This window comes from Lonchura striata, chromosome 1 (assembly GCF_046129695.1).
Source record: "Lonchura striata isolate bLonStr1 chromosome 1, bLonStr1.mat, whole genome shotgun sequence".
In the NCBI taxonomy this organism is placed as follows: domain Eukaryota; kingdom Metazoa; phylum Chordata; class Aves; order Passeriformes; family Estrildidae; genus Lonchura; species Lonchura striata.
The window spans coordinates 135,802,432-135,822,896 of NC_134603.1; the positions used below are offsets into that span (position 1 = coordinate 135,802,432).

At 42.5% G+C, this 20,465-nt stretch overlaps 1 protein-coding gene across 1 annotated transcript in view; it reads right to left on the reverse strand.

Moving 5' to 3' along the window:
• FAM171A1 (family with sequence similarity 171 member A1) overlaps positions 1-17,097 on the reverse strand; it is an 86,649-nt gene extending 69,552 nt beyond the window's left edge. Inside the window, exon 1 of the mRNA XM_021551668.3 lies at positions 16,710-17,097. Coding sequence (XP_021407343.2) covers positions 16,710-16,803 — 94 coding nt within the window. The 5' untranslated portion in view covers positions 16,804-17,097. The remainder of the gene's footprint in view (positions 1-16,709) is intronic.
• Positions 17,098-20,465: the final 3,368 nt, after the last annotated feature.

Genomic DNA, 20,465 nt, shown 5'->3' on the forward strand with positions numbered 1-20,465 from the left:
CCAAGAATCAAATACAGGCTATTGCTGGTGCCTATAATAGCTCTCAGAAAGTCAAATAAACACAGATGACTAACAAGGAAATCTGAAGTTTATGTAACACACAAAATCTTGAGACTATTAGCAAAAGCTATTAAGTGTTCCAAAATCTGCAAATGGCCCCCAAGGAAATAATTCTAAAATAATAATAATAAAAATTAACCAGAAATCACAAATTGCATTTATTCTGGCATAAAACCTGTATATTTCTTAGAATTAAATATCTGTCTTTCTATTGAAAACATCCATGTCTGATCAAGCTGGGTTTAAAACATGACCAGAAGACATTTACTAGATTTATACCCTTGCTATCATGTTTTAATTCTTTAAAGATTCACACAATAAAAAGTCAGCATCCGATTCTTAATAGTTGACAATAAATTCAATTTTTTTTCATTTAAAAAAAACCCCTAACTTTATTCCTCACTCATAATATAAACCAAGAAAGAAACTAAGGAGTTAAAGTGGTTTTGCCACTGTTATTTTAAACTCCTTTGGGTTTTACAATTTGCCGAGCATGTAAGTTTCTCCACACTGGAACTTTTTTAAAACACTCAAGCAGAGGAATGTCATAGCACCATCATCTGCCATAAGTACAACAGTCAGAGATATGATAGAGCAGAGGACCTCCTCCTCCCAATCTGTCACTTGTAATAAGTTATGGTGTAGCCAGGAGCTGGTTGAGACCAGACAGACAGAGAAATTAAAATTAAGAGAATATGTAGAATCAGACATGACCTATATAGAAGTGACAGGTAAGGCTGAAGAGAGCAGTATGATTTATTAGAGGGAGAAGATATGTATGGACAAGGGACAAGGACAGAGCCAATGACTACTCAGTGAAAAGGACAAACAACCGCATAAGACCTTGATTACTGTTATTAAAAAACAGCAGTTTGAGGCAGCATTCAAACACACAACACACTGGTTTCTTGTTAAAGGTGCTCAGAAAGTAAAGACCAAACATGGCACTAAAACCCAGCCACAGCAAATTTAGCTCAAAGTCTGCATTGCAAGACTTGCTGGACAAATGCCACACAGCAAACAGATACTGTCTTTAACCAGAATACCTAGAATAGGTTTTGCACAAATAAGAATAATAAATGCTTATGTTTATAATTCTTCAAACAAATGCCCTTTTTCCCATAAACTCATCTTTTTTACACCTATTGAGAAAAGCTATTCCATCATACAAACATCCTGTCCTTACATCAAGTCCCTATATCTGGGCAATACAAACCCTCTCTCAAAGAGAGATCCAGTGACAATTGAATAAAAATAAAATGCTACCCCATCATTTCCTAACCTTGCACTAAGTTTACTTCCTCTATTAGCATCCACTTCCATTAAGTCCAAACTATCAGCATGAGCTAGTAAACAGTAAACTACCCTCCAGCTCATACTTGGTACTGCAGGACAGCAGCTCTGAAGCACTCCTGAGCATGCCAGCCTTTAGCAAATAAGGGTGGACACCTCCTTCACTTACCAGCTTAGAACAAGCAGCCAAAGCCAGTAAGACACCAGTACGTACCTTTCATGCTTTCTACCGTGTTTACCTCTTTCAACTATTTGCATTTTCAGATTAACTTGTTCCCTGTTTCTACATTACGAGCTTTTCTCTGATGCACAGCCTACAACATTAGAAGGAGTCACAAAGCAGAACTTCTAGTATTTAGCTCCCTGGCAATGGAAAACATTTGAAGCCACAACACCTTGACAGATTACAGCCCAGCAGAACCCCAGTCACAAGATGAGGCCCTCATGCACTACTGCTATCTACAGATATCTAACAGCCAAGCATAAAGTTACAACAGTGGTAAGCAGGGAAGGCCCAGCATCTCCAAGCACTGAGAGCAAAAAAATGAGACATCTGTTCCAAGCTCACACAGCAAGGCAAAAACAACTGCACAGCAGCCACCATTCTTCTGAACAGGAGTTCACAAAATGTTCATAAGAATCATCCTTTTATTTTATTTATTGCGGATCCATACAATCTGGATGCTCTTCCCAAAAAGCAGCAGCAGTGGGGCATGGATGAGGGTGAAGAACAGGAGCACAGACTGCTCACTGCTCTACATTCAGCCATACCAGCCCATGCTGAAGAATTTGCAGTTTAGGATCCTCAGTTGACAGAAAGCAAACACAACAGACCACCTAAGTCTGGATGCAACATGTCAAGAACAAGGGACTGGCCAACACAACAGCAGTTGGTAGCCATCAGATACTGCCTTGGCTGTCAAGATAAGCAAGCTTCCCTCAAGTACGAACAACAAAGAAACAGAGTGCTCACTACAGCCTCATCTCTGCACATCCCTCTGCAGTACTGAAGGGCAGCAAAATGCCTCATTCCACCTACACACTGAGCATCTCTCACAATGAGCATAGGCAACCAAATCCTTCTCAACCTCCTCTGATGGGGATTAAGAATCTGGGAACCAGACACATGGATTAGAGTCCTTCAGAAGCTAAAATGCAGTTGTATTTGAAGCAACTAGAACAAGTTGAAACACTGCCCAAGTTGTCAGGGACTTAGAGTTATCAGATGGAACACAACTAACTCCTTTAAGAGATGTACATGTGACACTTAAGGACATAGTTTAGTGATGGACTTTGCATGGTTTAGTGATGGACTGTTGTACTAGGTGATCTTAAAGGTCTTTTCTAAATGATTCTCAAGTTAACATCCAGGTAAGAAAACTTCTGCAACACACAGCAACAGTTTCCTGTTGGAAACATATGTCAGAGGCAAGTTTACGTGAACCTGACAATGCATAAAATGTCTCCAGAGTCAACACAAGGATGTGTCTGCAGTCTCCAGAAAAAAAGAATCAGGAAATAACTAAGCAGCTCTCAGCAAAACTCCCTGATAAACTGTTCATCTCCTTCATACTTTGGCCTGAGCATGCTCCTTGCGCTATGACAACACAGCAGCACACTGAGGATGACACATGTTCATCTCCTCTGAAAGTCAAGGTCATCATGACTATGTGATGAAATTACTGGCCACTCCACAAGCTGGTTATCTACACCAGAACTGCTGGCAATTGAAGTCCTGTTGTCAAAAATTACAAATATGGCTGAAGATTCAACTATGAGGCGTATTCTAAAGGGATGCTTGGAGTGCTTACAAACCATGAGAAAAAAAAAAAAACAAAAAAACAAAAAAAACCCCCACAAAAACAAAAACCAAAACAATGTACAAGACACATCATGTTACCTAAACATGTAACTTGTTGTTGTTGTTGTTTTACATTCCTGATAGAGAAAAATGACAGTATATCAGTTACAAATAAGTATATAGGAACAGTTAGAACCCAAGGACCTTCTATGACTACCAAAGAGAAAAATCTACCAGTACTGATTTTCAGTACTGAATTTTCAGTCATTTACAGAGTACGACATCTGATTCAGCATCTGGTCAATATTTAGGATATCTTAACCACCCTACTTACCTTAATACAGATAAAACATAAACAGTAGGTCAGTTCTCCATTTTAATAGTAAATGTATTTTTGTGTCAAGAAAGGATATTTTTAAATAGTATCAAAGGCACTACCACAAGCTAAAGGCTGAATTGTGTTGAGCTACTAGAATGAGACCAAAAACATTCTAAGCGCTATAGTTTTAGATAAAAGATATAAAGGTCTAATACCAAAGTTCATTTTTTCTGATAAAGTTGGAAATTTGTAAGAACTCCCAATAATAGTATGAGATACCATGAAAACTGCAGAAAAAACCCCAAAAAAACAACCAGGAGCCAGCAATGTTTAATTAGAGGTCTTAGATTGTTTAAAAATCCCCAACAAGGCAGTATATATACTCATCCACTCAATTAGTTCACATGCTTTCTATCTGCTAGCAAGCAGTTGTTGCAAATCTACCTGCCATGAACAAGAAGGAACAAACACATCTGTATGCATTTGAAAGCCAAAACTGCTTTGAACAAAGCCAGTGAGCAGAAAAGATGATACAACTTCTGGTGTTATTGAAATATCCACAGCAACCCAAGGACAAAATTGAAGCTAAGTATCCTGGAGAACACATTAATTTCACAGAATAATGACCACATACAAAGGACAATCTCTGTAAGTTGTTCGAAGTACAGAGTATCATGCTTTGAACACGTAACTGAAAATAGTGGAAAATGCATTACAGTTTTACTGCTGTGAGGTAAGCTTTGATTCATACCATATGGCTGGCCTTACAAGACAAGCATATGTGCACATCTGCACATGTGTGCATGAATGCCGAGGTCTCCAACCAACTGCAGCCATCCCAGTTTCTTAGCAGAAATAAGAAGACATGATTCCAACAAACAAATACATAGTTTTGCAAGAGTCACTCAAAAAAACTAATCCTACTGACTCACAAGTTTTGTCTCAGAAACCTAGTAATCAAGACAGAGACAAACAAAGGTGTAAAGATAACTAGGTATTCTAGCAATACTGTATTATTACTGTATTATAGCAATACTAATTTTCATGCTCATATTTGTTTTACTCTTTACAAGGCTTAAAAACCCCCCAAACAAAACCAATCACACTAATACATGAATAATTCATGACAAGGAAAATCAACAGACTTACAATTAAGTTATTTTATTTTTGCCTATTATTTTTAAGGTGGTATAAAACATTGTTTTTTATTTTGTCCTCAGGTGAGGTCCACTGAATTCAGAGCTACCTCACAAAATCAGAGGTCATCAGTTTGGGTGTAAAGTAGCAAAAATATTAAACTTAATATTATATCTGTAAGCATGGAGAACATTGAAATACGCAATTGGTTATCAGCAAAATTCCTGAAATCAATGTTTATCAGTGTTGTCTCATTCTTTGAGTTAAAATAATTGCTTCCTATGGTATTTTCTGTGTTGTAACCATAGACAAGTCTTGACTTTTTAAAAGCACTTTGAATCTAAGGTGTTTTATCCTCCACTGCTTCAGAGCATGAAATAAGATTCTGATGTTATCTGCAATGTCAAGTTTTGTGAGTATGTTTGAAATACAAATTTGTTTACAAGACTATGTTTTAAAACGTAGGTTATCTTCTGTCAAAATGAAATAAAGTTAAAAACTAAGCTCAACTCAGAAGGAAAGGGAAGGTGAAGGAAAGTGCAAGAATAAAAGGAAGCAGGATCTTAGTAATCGTAGCTGGAATCCATTCAAACTTCATTTCCTATATAGGAACTTTCATGCTTTCCTATCACCTTTATGTTTTTTATTTTTACCCCCTTTTTTAAAATCTTCTTAGTTTCTTTACATACACATATTCAGAAAAAAATGCTTGCCATTCATTTTGGGGACAAGTTGCTGTGTACATAAAAAAAACCCCAAAAAACTCAGATTTAAATATCAGTGTAACAGGTGGGGGCTCTCTGCATTCCCAGAAGGCTGAAGGCAAGCCCAGACTGCTGACACACCACTGTGCTGCCCACTGCCAGGCAAATTTCTGGCTTTACCCTTTACACTCATGCAAGTGTGACAAAGAAAAGCATGGAACTGCAAGAAGAGGAGGAATAAATCTGAACATTATTTCACAAGGGTCCAAGCAGAAGCTTCATTAGTAAGTCTCAATTCATTAAAAGTTCTCTAACCACTGAAGCAAAAATGGCATGAATTAAGAACAAACTCTTGTGTGGGCTTGATTTACTTCCCAGCCCTGACCTAGAAATGTATTGTCTTGGTCACTGCACTTTCTCTTTACTCCTGACCTTATTTTATGCACAACAGACATACCCTCCTCATCCTGTGACTAGAGAACAAGCAACAAGCCTTTCTTTTCCAAGGAGGATACGCACTTTTATTCATTTCAACTTTTATTACTTTTATTATACACTCAAGAAACTGTAAGAATAACTTAGAAGACCGAACTCAGAAAGTGCTGTCCTTTCTGGCCAACATTCCCATCGCCTTCAAAGCCTTTGTGCTGTTAAAAGCTATTCTGAATTATAACATTTGGAGTAATGAAGGCTGTATTTTACTATATCCACAATGACACACCAGAAGTAAGCAATGATCTACAACCCAATAATGTCAGATACCATTTGTTTATAGCCAGCCCCATGATGCACCAAGGCTCTGTCAGAATGGACTGTTTTGAGTACATCCTTACTAGCTGTTAACCTGTACAGCATTAAGCAGAATGGCATGAAATTACACTGAGGCCATGGGATTTTCTGCCCCATGTCACCATCATGGTAAGAAAACAGTGCCACTCATTTACTTTTCCTCCCATTCAATATATTACTTCTTGGAAATGCTAACATCACTACAGGCACACAGAGTACATAAGAGAGCTTGGCCAGAAGAATTTAAGCTTTAATATTTCCCCCACTGCAATCAGGCTAGGGGTAAGGGATGATGACATTTGATTACCCTGAGTAGCTGACTGATGCAAGACTTGATCCTCAAATGCATCAGATATTAAAAAGCATCTTTGTTCATGTGCAATCATCTATGGTAAGCAAAGATTCTCTACCACTCTGAAGGAACCTACAGGTCTATCACTTAGTAATAAATTATATCTTGAGAGCTTATATGCATTTTTTTTCAATTTTTTTTCACCAGTTTAAAGCACACTTCAAAACATGCATTAACTTGCACATAGGAATAACCATCACCTTTCTAGGAGTCCACCACAAAAACTCCTCTACTGTTTGCCTAGCTCCTCACCCCTCAAAACTCAAGGCTATTTTTCTGTGCACAGAAAATCTTGAGACATGACACAACTCTGACCCCTCTCTAATGACAACATCTGCTGAGAGGGCTCACTCAGCTCTTTATGCAGCAATAGTAAACCATATCTTAAAAAAACCTCAAACAAATGAAAAAACCCTTCCAAGATTCACTTAGAGATTACATACAGGTAAAATTATTAATTAAAACAACATCTTAATCAAGACTCTGAACATAGCTAAAGAACAGCATGTAGTTTTGGCTGAGATAAAGCTTCATAGAGCAGGTACGTATTCATATCTGACCTCAAGGACGGCCTTATCAAGTGTCTGGAAACACGAATGGTTTTTAACAAGAACTTTAGTATGGCAGATTCTCTTCCTTCAACAACTGATTCTTAAAGTACTTATACTAATTTAATATTCTAAAGCCCACTGCAGTTACAGCTTACAGCAATAAGCAAATTTGAAATTCATCCAGTTTTAAGTTCTAGCTCCTACTGCTTCAGGCTGCTTGAAGCAACTGTATATTTAATTTTCATGTAACATGCTAACAACAATATTTACATTGACTAAGTTTAATGCCATAGTTCCCTCTAAAAAGTTTTAACTAACAGTATTCTAAAGAATGAAATAAAAATTCCTTTGTTCTTACAGGACAGTTACCTTTTGAAGTAAAAGAAAATGTAACAGCCCCCACACACAGGTTCACCACAAAACAACGAAAACACAGCTCTCATTTCAAACATATGTTCCTGGCTCCTGTAAATCATACACCATGAAGCTAGAGACTGGCCCAAGCTTAAGTTACATCCCAGGACTTCAAATGCTGAAATAAGCTGTGAATGCTGCAAGAATATTCTGGGTAATAGCAATAAAGATAAGACACCAAGTATATCGTTGTGCTTCACTGTGTCTGTCAATGTTATTACCCCAAGTAGCCTTTTTAACAGCTGTAATATTTGTCCAGGTCAGGTTTGAAAACCTGCCAGGACCACAATGCATAGAGAAGAAAGCTCCCATCTTGAGCTGATGGCTCCCACTCTGCAAACACAGTGCAAAGCCTAGACAAGTTTATCCCCACCTGCCTCACAGTGTGGTCCTGCCCTTGTTCACCTCACTCCCTGCAGACCATCAGTCCTGTCTCCAGAGCTCTTGGATACCTTCATTTCTCTAGCAATGCTTGCCCAATTCAAAGTGAAACAAGAAAAGGCCATGAACACTCCCTAGCACACTTTGCTGCCTGTCATCAGCAAAAACAAACCAAGCCTTTCAGGATACGAGAGTGCCAACACAGAGGTAGAAGGAGGAAGGGTAGGATAAAGAGTTAAAAGTTCTTATCTCTCACCTGACACTCTAGTCTTGGAGACATCAGCGCAAAAGTGCAGTAGCTAAGGACAGTGAGGCAATTAGCTGAAGGAAGATGGGAATCACTCTGGTTGGCACATCAGAGAGGAGTGACCAGACACTACCAGGCATCATGCGCTAATCATGTCAAATCCTGTGCTGACAACTGCTGGCAAAACTTACTCTACCAGAAGACTATGGTAAGTGCCAGTACTGCCAACATGTTTCTTTAGCATTCAAATGAACTAAAATACATCATTTCCTCTCAAGCCATTTAGAACATCCAGAGAAAAGATGACTTGGGTACTAACTCACCTGTTCTCCTACAACTGGGAGAAACACTTGTGAGCACTTGAGTCACCACAGTACATTTGAGCTGAAACTATGGATGGAAGTCTGTTTAAACTTCCATGCAGGCTACAAACTCGAAATCCTGGACAGGGACAAAAACCTGTTCTGACAAGAGAAGGGTGCAACTGAAAGTACCTCAAATCATCTGCCAGCATCCACATCCAGGTCTGCCAGTATTAACTGTATAATGAAGGTTTTTTCCTACTGTAAGCAAATTGGTTTTTCAATAAATTCTTTATGCTTTTACTTTGAGCAACAGAATGGCATAATATTTCCAGATAAGAGCAGTGTCCTTTAAGTAGTAATTTTTAAAACAGTTGCTTTCTAAATGCTGTACCTTACGTCTTATGCTTTAGTTCTATTAAAAAATGTAATCCTGCATCAACTGGCACTGCTGCCATGAAGTCCTGGTTTTCCCATACCAGCTCCTCCCAGCCCTTTCCTGCACCAGCAAGAGCATTTGTATAATTTCTGATTAATCTAGTCAGGGAAATGATCCAGGTGAAGACTGAGTTGAAGCATACAGGAGTTTTCAGTTGGATAACTTCCTTGATCTGGTTTACCACATTGCTACACAAATGCCAGTGTGAGAAAACAAAGATGAGAGTAACGATGCAATTTGATTCAGAATAAATCAACCCCTGGGAATACAAAGCTAATTAAAAACATGGCAAAAATATATAGGCAAGTCCAAACAACTCTACATGCCTCCTTACTTGTTTCTAAACTTTTCTTTTTGTTTATTTACTCTAGGGAGTGAAACACTTAGATTCATAAGCATAATGCTACAAAGACAAATGGTTTAGAAATGTAAATAGACAATAACTTGTTTGCGTTTTGAAAAGCACATAACCCAGCCAGGTAATCCAAGAGTGTTTTCTTTCACATAGGTTATTACACTGTATATATTCAATAGCTCAAGGCCAAGCCAGAGGGCAACACGGAGGGAGGCACCAGTGAGGGAGGATTCATCTGACTAAATGGAAATTCAAATAGTGTTGTATAGGCTGCCATGCTCATCAGTGAAGATTCACACAGTGGATATTCATCAACCCAGATGTGCTTACTCCAGGTGACAGGAATGGGACTTGGCTCCATTAGGTGAGATTAGATCTTCTTGTCTGTAAAAGGACTGCGGGCAACTCACTACAATGCAGACACTTGAAGACAGCAGACACCCAAGTCAGACAACATGCATCCACCCTGGATGCAAACTGCACATCCCTCACATGAGGAGTACTTGATATGTACAGACTGAGATATGAGATATTTGGGTCTTAACTTTTCACAACTCTTCACAGTATGGTGAAGAGCAAGAGGGCTGGACAAAACCGCTGATACATTAATTTCCTTGCAGTAGGAGTAAAAATGCAGCTTTAACCTTAATTTGGTGCTGTTTTCTTAGCAAGTCTCACAAAATCACCTGAGAAATACCTGTTGTTGTATTAGTATATGCCTTTGCTTACAAAGGATGAAAGAAACCATGTTTCAATAATGACAATCACAAAGGTGGGATGAAACAAGACGAAGAACCAATACCACTATCACTTCTGTTCATCAATGCAGGAAGAAGGGCTCTGTTTTCTTTAAGAAAGCAGGAGTACTTTATGTACTTCTATCTCTTATTTATCTCAGCATTCATGGACTGTCATGGTGAGCTCCCCTTTACTGCTAAACACTATTATTGTAATTATACCTACCACATAGTACAGCAGCACTCAGCAGTCCTACAGCTACAACTAACTGGAAGCACTATGCACCTCACTGGATTCAGCTTCTTTGTTGTCCCCAAGTTGAAAGGATGCTGCTACTTCCTTCCCCTTGGCTTCTGCTCCGTGCTCCATTTCCTCCCTGCTAACTTCAGCTGCCACTGTGTCTCCTCAAAGCCTTCAGGGCAGAGAGGCTGAGGATGCCCCAAACAAGCGACTCCAACTCCAGCAAGGCCCAAGTGGTGCCCTGTATACTGTTACATGCTCTTGCCTCTCCATCTGAAAAGCACCAATGACAGCAGCAGTTTGCTATGGCACAGATCCCACTCACAGCAACAGGGAGGCTTCACCTGCCAATGTATGAGTTCTAAAATAATGAACAAAGACAGGAATTCACTCCCTAGAATGCTGCCACTGAATGGCACGGGCAGTGACAGCTCACAGAACTGCAAAAGTACAAGTAGGAACAATTGAAAGATATCTTTGGTGTTGGATTTCCAGGGACTTTTGTTCCCTGTCTGCATAAACTGCTTGTACTCAGAACATACTTTTATACCCACTGCAGCCCTGTTTAAATATATCCAATCCTCAAGTAACTAGTGATGATCCCAAAGTAATAGGGAGTCAAATTTAGAGACTATACTGTACATAAGTGAATTTTTCCTTCAGTTTTTCCTTAAGATCTGTTGCTCTTCAAGCTAGCAAGAGTGGCATGGGTATATCTGAACAGAACATCAGCATTTTACAGAAATGAAAATGCTGCTCTATGTTGGAACATACTTAAAAATACTCCTTTCAAGGGCTCAGATATGCCATTAGCTCAACTGTGATTCTGTCTTACTATTTTAAAGTGGAAGATTCTTAGAAAAAGCAACAAGAAATTACAGTATGTTCACATTTTTATGCCTCTGTATAAAAAAATACATATATATTTCCAGTCTCTAATAAAACTAAAAACGGTATTTGTAAAAAGCATGTGTATAATGCTTATTACCCATGCACAGCAAGCCAGATATTACATTAACTGAAAGCTTAATGTAAACCAGCCTTCAGAATAATGTTTCTGGAATTTCTGAAGGAAAAAAAGAAAGCACTCAGTTCTCTCTGGCACTTCCTAAAACAAAATGTTTTAGTGTGCATTATTAACATGTATTATATTAGTATCATTACACTGATTTTTTTCTAGTAAATACAACCGTTTACACACACTTCTTGCCTCCTTTATTTTTGCTCCCTGGCATGTATATGGTAAAACCATTGGGACCTGTGGGAGAAGCAGAATACCAACACCACAGTTCTCTCAGAAGTTGCCTTCTTTCTTTCTATCTAAAGGCAGAACAATTGATCTTACAAAAAATGCAGCTTATATAAGGTAATGAATGTATAAGCCAACAGAAATACTGAAAATGCACTGTTTTGATTTCAAGTTGCATGTATTTCTGAGAAATAACCTCGTTTGCCTTTGTCTGTACTGATCCAATGTACTGGCATTTGACATATGGAATAGAAACATTGCTCCCAACCACACTACTATGCAGTGGTTAGCATTCAAGCAGGGCTGTTAAAAAATGTCCTTTAAGCTCAACCTCCAACCTGCCAGGTATAGCACATTCGTATAAATGACACGACCAAAGCACTGCATTTCCTTGACACACATTTTCTTCTTGATTTTCTTCCTGTGCCAAGCCTGGCTTTGTCCACAGAACACAAGAGTAAAGAACTCATCTGAGGTTTATAGTAACAGGAAGTAGAGTGACATTTCTGTTCCTCCATTTTATCTAAATCTCTGGAGATTTCTGATATTTTAAAAAAATCTAAATGCATAATTCTTCTTCCTCTGCATCACACAAATACATATAGCCAAGCTTCTGTTAACCATTACAATGAAAAATTGTAAAATTGCATTTCATTGCTACCAGAAACTTATTTGAAACCATTCACTTAGCCAAAAGTTGATACAGCCATCCGTAAAAGATTCATGAACCCAGTTTTAGTCTCAAGCAGGAAAAGGCATCAGTGCAGTGTTAAATAAAGAAGACAAAAAATAAGGAGAGAGGGAGAAACACATGGCAATTAACACTATCTGAAGACACAAGTGGGCAAAAAAGACACAAGACACAAGTAGACCCACGGGAAAAGCGAGCATATGAATCTGTCACTTCACGAGTGCATACATGCATTATTAAAGGTACCTAGAATCACTTAGTGCAAGGTATTGCAAGACAAAAGGGTGAACATAAATGCTCAGGAGAAAAAGACTGCAGTTTTAAACCCTCAGATCTCCTAGGTAACTTGTTCATCTGACTGAGGGAAATCAGTTACTAGGCATTTGCAGGCATTAGTAGTTCAAGACAAACATGAAAAAACCCAACCAAAACCTAGTGCTCACCTGGATCTGATAATTGATAAAATCAATAAACACCTCATCTTCATTAACATTTTACAACACTATCTAGTATGGAGTAAACAATTGGCTCCTCCACTAAAATAAAGCAACATCTTTTTTACTGCTTTAGAGCAATTTAGCTTCTATCTGAGGAGTCCATTTGTGGCCTCAGTGAAATAAACCTTTGGATTTGATGGTCATTAGTAACTTGCAGCTGCATGAGAAGAGACAGTAGTAAGGCAGTGTAAGAGGAAAGACTATAAAGACTATTTCTGCATCATCTAAACTTTAGCATAATTGTTCTAACTGCAAGCATAGGATAATCAGTTTAAAAATAAACAAACAAACAAAAAAAAATCAACCCAGAACTGGAGGGTCTTCTCAGAGCTGTTACTGTGCTGTCCAGAAAAGCAGACTTTGCAGAATGTCCAGCTGAAATTAGCTGACAAATTGAAACTGTGAAGTTAGCTTCCACAAAGTAATGGAATGGCAGCTTGCAGGAAGGCAATTCCAAAAGGCAGCACTCAAGCATCAACCCTCCTGTCCTCCATGCACACAGAGGGAAAAAACACTGCAGATTCTGACTAAGCAGCAACATCTGAATTTTTATTCACCATCATATTGGAAAATAATTATCTACTTAATCTCATTCTGGGATTGTGAAGGTGGGATATCCTGAGCATATTCGTCTACTGGTAGGCTAGTAGTTGTGGGTGCTATTTATTACTCAAATGTTATTTTATTATTCATAACTTCTTAATTTTGAACAACTAATAAAATAGGAAGACCAACTGAAATACAAGCTGAAACCATACACACTTCAGCAGACAAATATAATGCCAGATTTCAGCACTAAAGCAGAATATTCTAGGATTTCTCTAAAAAGATCACCCTAACATCTATAAATGAATGATCCTCATTTTCTACTGAGAAGTAAAGTTTACAGGCAATAAAGAAATTTAGTCCGTTCCCACATTACACTGATTATGCTTACATTTTCCCTGGGTTAATGTTATATCTTCATATAACTCTTAAATTCCTATTTGCCAGAGGTCTGTTGTTAGGTTTTACACAAGACCTATTAATGTGAAAAAACATGCACCATATATTTTGTGTACACACCAAACAAATAACCAGTGCCAATAGGAACTCAGCTTAAGGGTTAGTTTGGAGGCTTATTTCTTTCTGTTAATATATGCACACATTCATTTCAGCACTAGAAGAAACTGAAGTTCTGTAATACCTGTTAGAGCAATTAGAAAACCCAACCAAAACCAGAACCAAACAAAAACCCTACAAAACCATAATTCAGTCCTCATTTGAAATACCTGTCAGGCTTTATATACTTGAGAGAAGTTACCGAGGTAAAGGTTCTAAAGGGTACCTTCATGGACATCTAACAGCCTCACTGCTGGAGTTCCAAGCACCAACACTGACAAAAGCAAACTCATCTGGGAGAATTTTACCTTATTAAAGCAAGTATGTTACTGAGACTTAGAGGGTACCTCTGTGACCTTCACAGGCCACAAGAGATCTGCATAAAAAAGTAATTCAATTTTCTAAATACGGTGCTAAGTGCAGAGCTTAATAACCAGTACTTCCATATTCACAAATTACGTAACCAGTCTGGCTGAGGAGAATTTGAAGCTGGGACTGTCTGAACATATGTCTGAGACCAATAAGGGAGAGAAATACTTGATGCAAAGCATCCCTCCTCATCCCTTCCTAATCAGAACACTGACTACAAATACCACCCAAATCCAAGACCTATTTATTTGGCTTGTTAACACAGAGGTGGACCATCTTAACCAAGTCTCATTTGATCCGTCCCACCATGAGGAGGTGTCTCCACCCTACTCATGTAACCTGTCCAACAACAAATACTGCAGCTGAAGCAATTATTCCCTAATGGCATGTTCTGGTTTTCTAACTTCTACCTTTATTTCAATAACTTGGTTTTTATAGTCCAGTCACAGCCAGAAAGGAAAAGACAGTCATGTGCAAACATCCCTGAACTTTGGCAATGGCCCTTTACTTGTACCTACAACTGTGACCATGATACTAAAAGGGCAAGAGGGAAAACCTGCTAGTTTAGGTTTTACAACCATTTAGCATTTACTGTGCTGTGTGTATACAAATTGGGAATGTACCTAGCACTAAAACTCTTTTCCCCAGAAAATCACACCTGATGATCAGATAGTTATTAAAGGTTACAAGCTGGCATCACATAAACTTTCAAAAAAACATTCACACTAAGGAGGTGGTAATTAGGAAGCAGAATACTCTTTGATACAAGATCAGCTCTAAATATTCCCTTGTACCAATGTACATGTCCAAAGAATAAAGACTGGGCTTCTAATCAGGCTTTGGAAAGTGATATTATGAAAACTCAGATGTTCTTACATGGAAGACAAAATTAGACATTTCTATTTCAATAAAGATATTCTCAACTCACTGACATAGCTGTTATTACTCAAATAATCAGCCATCAGTCTTGATGTAGAAGCTACAGACAAGCCTTTCCATGCCATCTGAATTGAGCCTTAGAAGACAAGATCAGTTGAAAGGCACCTGTTCTGCCAATACCTCACCACTCTGATTACATGAAGGAGATTTTCCATATGATATAAAAATTATAGTCAATTTTGATATTACCTTGGTATCTGAAGTGCTAGCTTCATTGGCCCCACACAGCTCTGGTTTTCTGGCATGCTTATCAATAAATTCAGTGTATCCCAAGTTTAGAGGCCTTTGAGTTTTAGTTAGTGGTTCTTATTCCAGAACAGCTAATTTTTTTGTTATTTTAAAAAAGGCAGCAACTAGTATTACATTTGATGTCAGATTGCCTGGCATAGTAGGTTTTCCTACAAGACTCCCTTGCCTTTTGACTATTCTGTGTGTGAACACATGCCCACCCAGATTATATTTAGGGTACCTAAATACAACCATGAAAGAAGGAAATCAAGAAGGTTACTTTCAATGTTTTATTTCTTGCAGCAAGCATCGCTTACTGATTGTTACCTCTACGAGATAAGGAAAGCTGTGAGGAAACAGGACATAAGCAGACCCTTCACATGGTGGACATCCACCCCAGTGCAGTGGGAAGGATGCTGCCAGCCCGCTGCCATGAAGGCTCAGCCAGTCTATGATTGCTCATCCCAGATGCCACATTTAGCCATTTGACAGTACATACCACAAGGCAAACGCTGACCACAGGGGAGGATGCATTTCCTTCTAACATGTCTTGTACCCCTATGCGCACAAGTTTTCTGCATCCTGACATGCCCATGGCCCCAGCAGGCGCGATGCCGCCGCAGGATCCCTGCTGGAGCCCGACGGAGGGGCTGCCCTCCCGCAACCAAACGCAAGGCCAAGGGCGAGGAGGGCACGGCGGTGTTTCCCCCCTCGCCCGAGATTCCACACGGGGGAGGGCTGGAGGGCAGGTGCACCTCGCCGGCCGAGGGCTGCCACACCACGGCACAGGTGAAGATCAGGTGAAGATCAGGCTTGCCTAGCCCAGGGCAGGACCCGCAGCCCGGCACAGGAGCATCAGGAGCTACTCCAGCTGCCCCCGGGGGCTCGGGCACTGGCTCGCTGCGGCTTCTGCGCCCGCCCGGGAGAAGGCGGAGGACGACCCTGCCCGGCCGGGGAGCGTCTCTGCCCGGCTGCCCAGGGGCAGCGGTGACAGACCCCGCCCGGCCGGCGGGAGCCACGGCGCCGAACAAAAGGCCCGGCGGAGGCCCGGAAACGTCCCGGGGCCGCGGCCGAGCCGCGCCGCCAGCCCGGGGGGCGAACCCCAGCCCGGCCGCCCCGCACGGCCTGCGGCCGGCAGTGCCCCCCGCCCGCCTCCCGCCGCCGCGGCGGGCCCTGCAGCGGGCACCGCGAGGAGACGGGAAACCGGGAGAAAAGGACGCAATGCAACAGCTCCGGCGGCGCCGAGGGACGGAGGGAGGAACGGAGGGGGCAGCACAATGAAGCCGGCGCAGCCCCTGCCCCTGCCAGTAACAAAAGCTCCCCAGCCGCGGGGCTGCCCCCGCTTCTCCGGGCTGCGGGGTCTGCGGCGGCCGGGAGAAGCCAGGAGAGGTCTCACATCACCGACCCGCTTCCCCGCCGTGCCCTCGGTCCGGCCCCCCGCACAATGCAGCCCCCGCCGCCCCGGGGACCGCCGCACAAAGCGGGCCGGTCCCGCCGCCCATCCCGCACCGACCTTGAGCCGCCTCGGGCGCCCCTAAGGTTTTGGTCACCGCCTTCCACACGTTGCAGCCCAGCAGGCAGAGGAGAAGCGCCGCCGACCTGCTCATTTCCACCCGCCGCCGCCAGCCGCCGCCAGGGAGAGAATCGCCGCCGGAGCCGCTGCCCGGAGGAGGAGGAGAAAGAGCCGCATCAGGGGCTGGCCCGCTCCGCGCCTCCCTCCATGTTGCCGTGCGCTGCCCCTCCTGCTTTCTCCGCCTGCTGCATTGTCGTCCCGCCGCTGCGCCCCGGCTCCGCGTCCCGCGCTGTCCCCCCGGGCAGGCGGGCGACAGAGGCGAGCAGGAAGGAAGGGGAGGCGGGAGAGCTCCGCGGCCCCGTTGCCTGTCCGCTCGGGTTTATTCTTTAATTCCGCTCCCGTTCATCCCCCCGCTCTCCCCGCGGGAGCGGCCCGGGCTCCCCGCCCGCCCCTTAACCCTTGGCGGCCCCCCCTGCCCTGCCCTGCCCGCGCCCGGCGGCGCAGCGCCCCCTGCCGCCCGCGCCGCGCCCTGCCCCGCCGCGGGGCTCGGCAGCGCCGGCGCTGCCCCGGCCCGCCCGCGGCGGCCGCGGGTCCCGCGGGGCGGCCGGGCCGGGCCGGCCCCGCGCCCGCCGCAGCCGCGCTCACCTGCCGCGCTCACCTGCCGCGGGGCGCCGCGTCCCGCCCGCCGTCCGCTCTCCCTCCCTGAACGGCTGCAAAATGGCCTCCCCAGCCGTGCTGGCCCCGCTCGCCTCCCACCGCAGCCAGCGGGAGGGACGAGGAGGAAAGCGGGCGCGGTGACCTGCTCTTCTCTCGGCTGGGGCGAGCCGGGTCGCACGGTCCCCCGCGGCCCCGCTACCACGCGTGACCTCCGGCCCGGCCCCCGCCGCTGCTGGAGTATTTAAAACTAATTTAAAAAGCAAAACGAACCAATCAACCACAAAGCAACAGCAAATGCACCCATCTACTGGTTTTAATACAAAATAGCTTTTAAAATGCTATAGCAAACTGCACAGGAACGGTGAACTCTGGGTTGGAAATCGTGGCACTGAGGGCTGAGACCGGGCACGGTGCCTCCCGCCCCGCGCCGTGCGGAGAATGGCAAGGGTAGCACTGGGGACATTCTGCCCCGGGCAGGGTACTCTCCCTGGGGGCTTTCCCAGGGTGGTTTCCATCTTCCCTAAGAGCATCTCTCGGCTTGCTTTCCTTCAGGCCAGCGGAGGCAGAGCACAAGGGCACAGCAGTCACTCCTCCCTTCCCGTTTCTCTCCTGGGCATTACGCGTCCTAAGGGAGAACAGACGCTCCTCATGTTTCCTCCAGCGCGGAGATTGCTGCTCCAGACAGCTATTATGGCAAGTCTTTACACAGCTGTGCAAAGCAAAGCCTCTGCCCCACTGCTTCACGGATTTCCCACGATCTACTCTCAAACACTGCCAGTGTTTCAGTTGGCCTCTAAGATTGAAGTTTGTATACCTACAAATTTAATCTCTCACTGAGGTGTCCTAAAGTTTCAGGATTTATTTGTAAATCTATTTTAAAATATCATCTTCCAATAAAAATGTGATGCATTATTGATTGATTTTTAGAAAGCAGTACATTTGTTTATTTTGTCATGTCAGTATTGGACCAGAGTAGCTACATCACAAGCTTACAGGTTGTTTATTTTGTGAATTTTATGAAATTCTGGTACCCTAGAAGTGTTAAAACTGATTTAACGTATAATTTTCAGACACACTCCAGTTGATTACAACATATTTCACTTTGGGTTTACTGTTTTCAAATACATTTTCTGAGACTTGGTAAATCCTGTGTAGACATGCAACTTTGTCCTTTTATCCTGAGAATTTGGAGGATTTATTTGCAAAGTTCAATCCCATTAAAAAACTAAGTACAAAAGGCCATTCAGTTCACAGAGAAGACTAAATGAACAAATACAGATCATCTGATCTTACTCCTGCTTGCCATAAACAAATATTTCAATATTGTAAACTCATGGCATGTCTTAAGTGTGGGGCAACTTGTTCCTAAAGAAAGGATGTTGGCCATGTGGCAAATAATATAGCTTTTTTCCCCCCTTTCTCTGGATGTTCATGAACCTAAATTAGCATATGTAGGATGATCTCAGAGCTAGAAACTTATTTAAAACCTAATTCTGTCTATAAGGAAAGGTAGAGCATTTTGTTACAAAGAGTGCATTTTCCTGAATATAGTTGTATTATTTTCACAAAAAAACCAAACAGATACAACAATTCTTGCAACATCAATGAATAACACATAATGACTAAGGCTGGAAAGAAATGAGGTATTGCACGGAGAAATCACAGAATTCAAATGGTTTGGCCTGGAAGGGACTTTAAGGATTACCTGATTTCAATTCCCCTGCAAAAGCAGGGACACTTTCCACTAGACCAGGTTGCTTAAAGTCTCATCCAATCTGGCTTTGAACACTTCCAAGGATGGGGCATCCAAAACTTCCCTGGGCAACCTGTTCCAGTGTCCCACCATGCTCACAGTAAAGAATTTCCTCCTGCTATCTCATCTCAACCTGCACTCTTTCCATTTAAAACCATTCTCCCTTGTTTTATCACTACATGCCTTTGTAAAAAGTCCTCCAGCTCTCTCTGGCAGCTCCCTTTAGGCACTGGAAGGCGCTGTACGATTTCCCCAGAGCCTTCTCTTTTCCAGCTGAACCACCACAGCTCTCTCAGCCTGTCTTTACAGGACAGGTGTTGCAGTCCTGTGATCATCTTAATACCCCTCTTCTGGACTCCTTATTTGGAGCCCCCAGGGCTGTTCAGAGTACTCCAGGCAAGGTCTTGTGAAAGGAGAGGGCAGAATCACCTTCCATCATTCAACCTCCTGGTCACTTCTGGTGATGCAGCCCAAGGTACAGCTAGACCTCTGAGCTGCAAATTTTGAAAGCACAAGCTGTGTATAGTAATGCACACTCCCCACATTTCTCTTTATTTCAGCCCTGAAAAATATTTTTATCCTTACAAACTGTGCTGGGCACACAGGGCTTGTCTCTTACCTGAAAAGGCTAAATTTATGTATATAATTACATGGTAACACTCTCATAAATGCTGCTATTCATGTAATGAAACTGAGCTATTCTTCCAAATAGCTTCTCTTGAAATGATCTTTTCTTTGTTGCCCCAGTGAGCACTGAAGCATCTAAGACTGACATACTGGTAATGACATTGATTCCTGGATGAAAACTGCCTGTGACACAGAGGATAGTTGATGTCTTATAGCTCAGTTCAAATCCTCTTCAGACTTAAACAAGTATAAGTTATACCCTAGGCACGTTTCCATGCCTTGTTTGCTGACGCTCATTGGCTAGATGCCCTCAAGGAAAAAAAGGAGACAGTTTACTGCAGCCTGAAAAAACACCACAGGAGCAGTGTCAATAATTAACATTAATACAATAAAATTACCTAAGTCAAGCAGTAGTGAGTTCTCAGTTCTAGTTTGGGTCATACATGAGCCAGCAGAGCGCTCTTAGGGCAAAGAAGGTCAATGGTGTCCCAGATTTCCTTATTCAAAGCATTGCCAGCAGATCAACAGAGGTGATCCCTCTACTCAGCACTGGTAAGGCCACACCTGGACTGCTGTGTCCAATTCTGAAATCCTCAGTCCAGGACAGACACAGACACACTGGGGAGAGTCCAATGAGAGGTCATGAAGATGAAAAAGGGACTTGGAGGATCTCTCCTATGAGGAAAGGCTGGTCAGCCTGGAGAAGAAAAGGCTCGGAG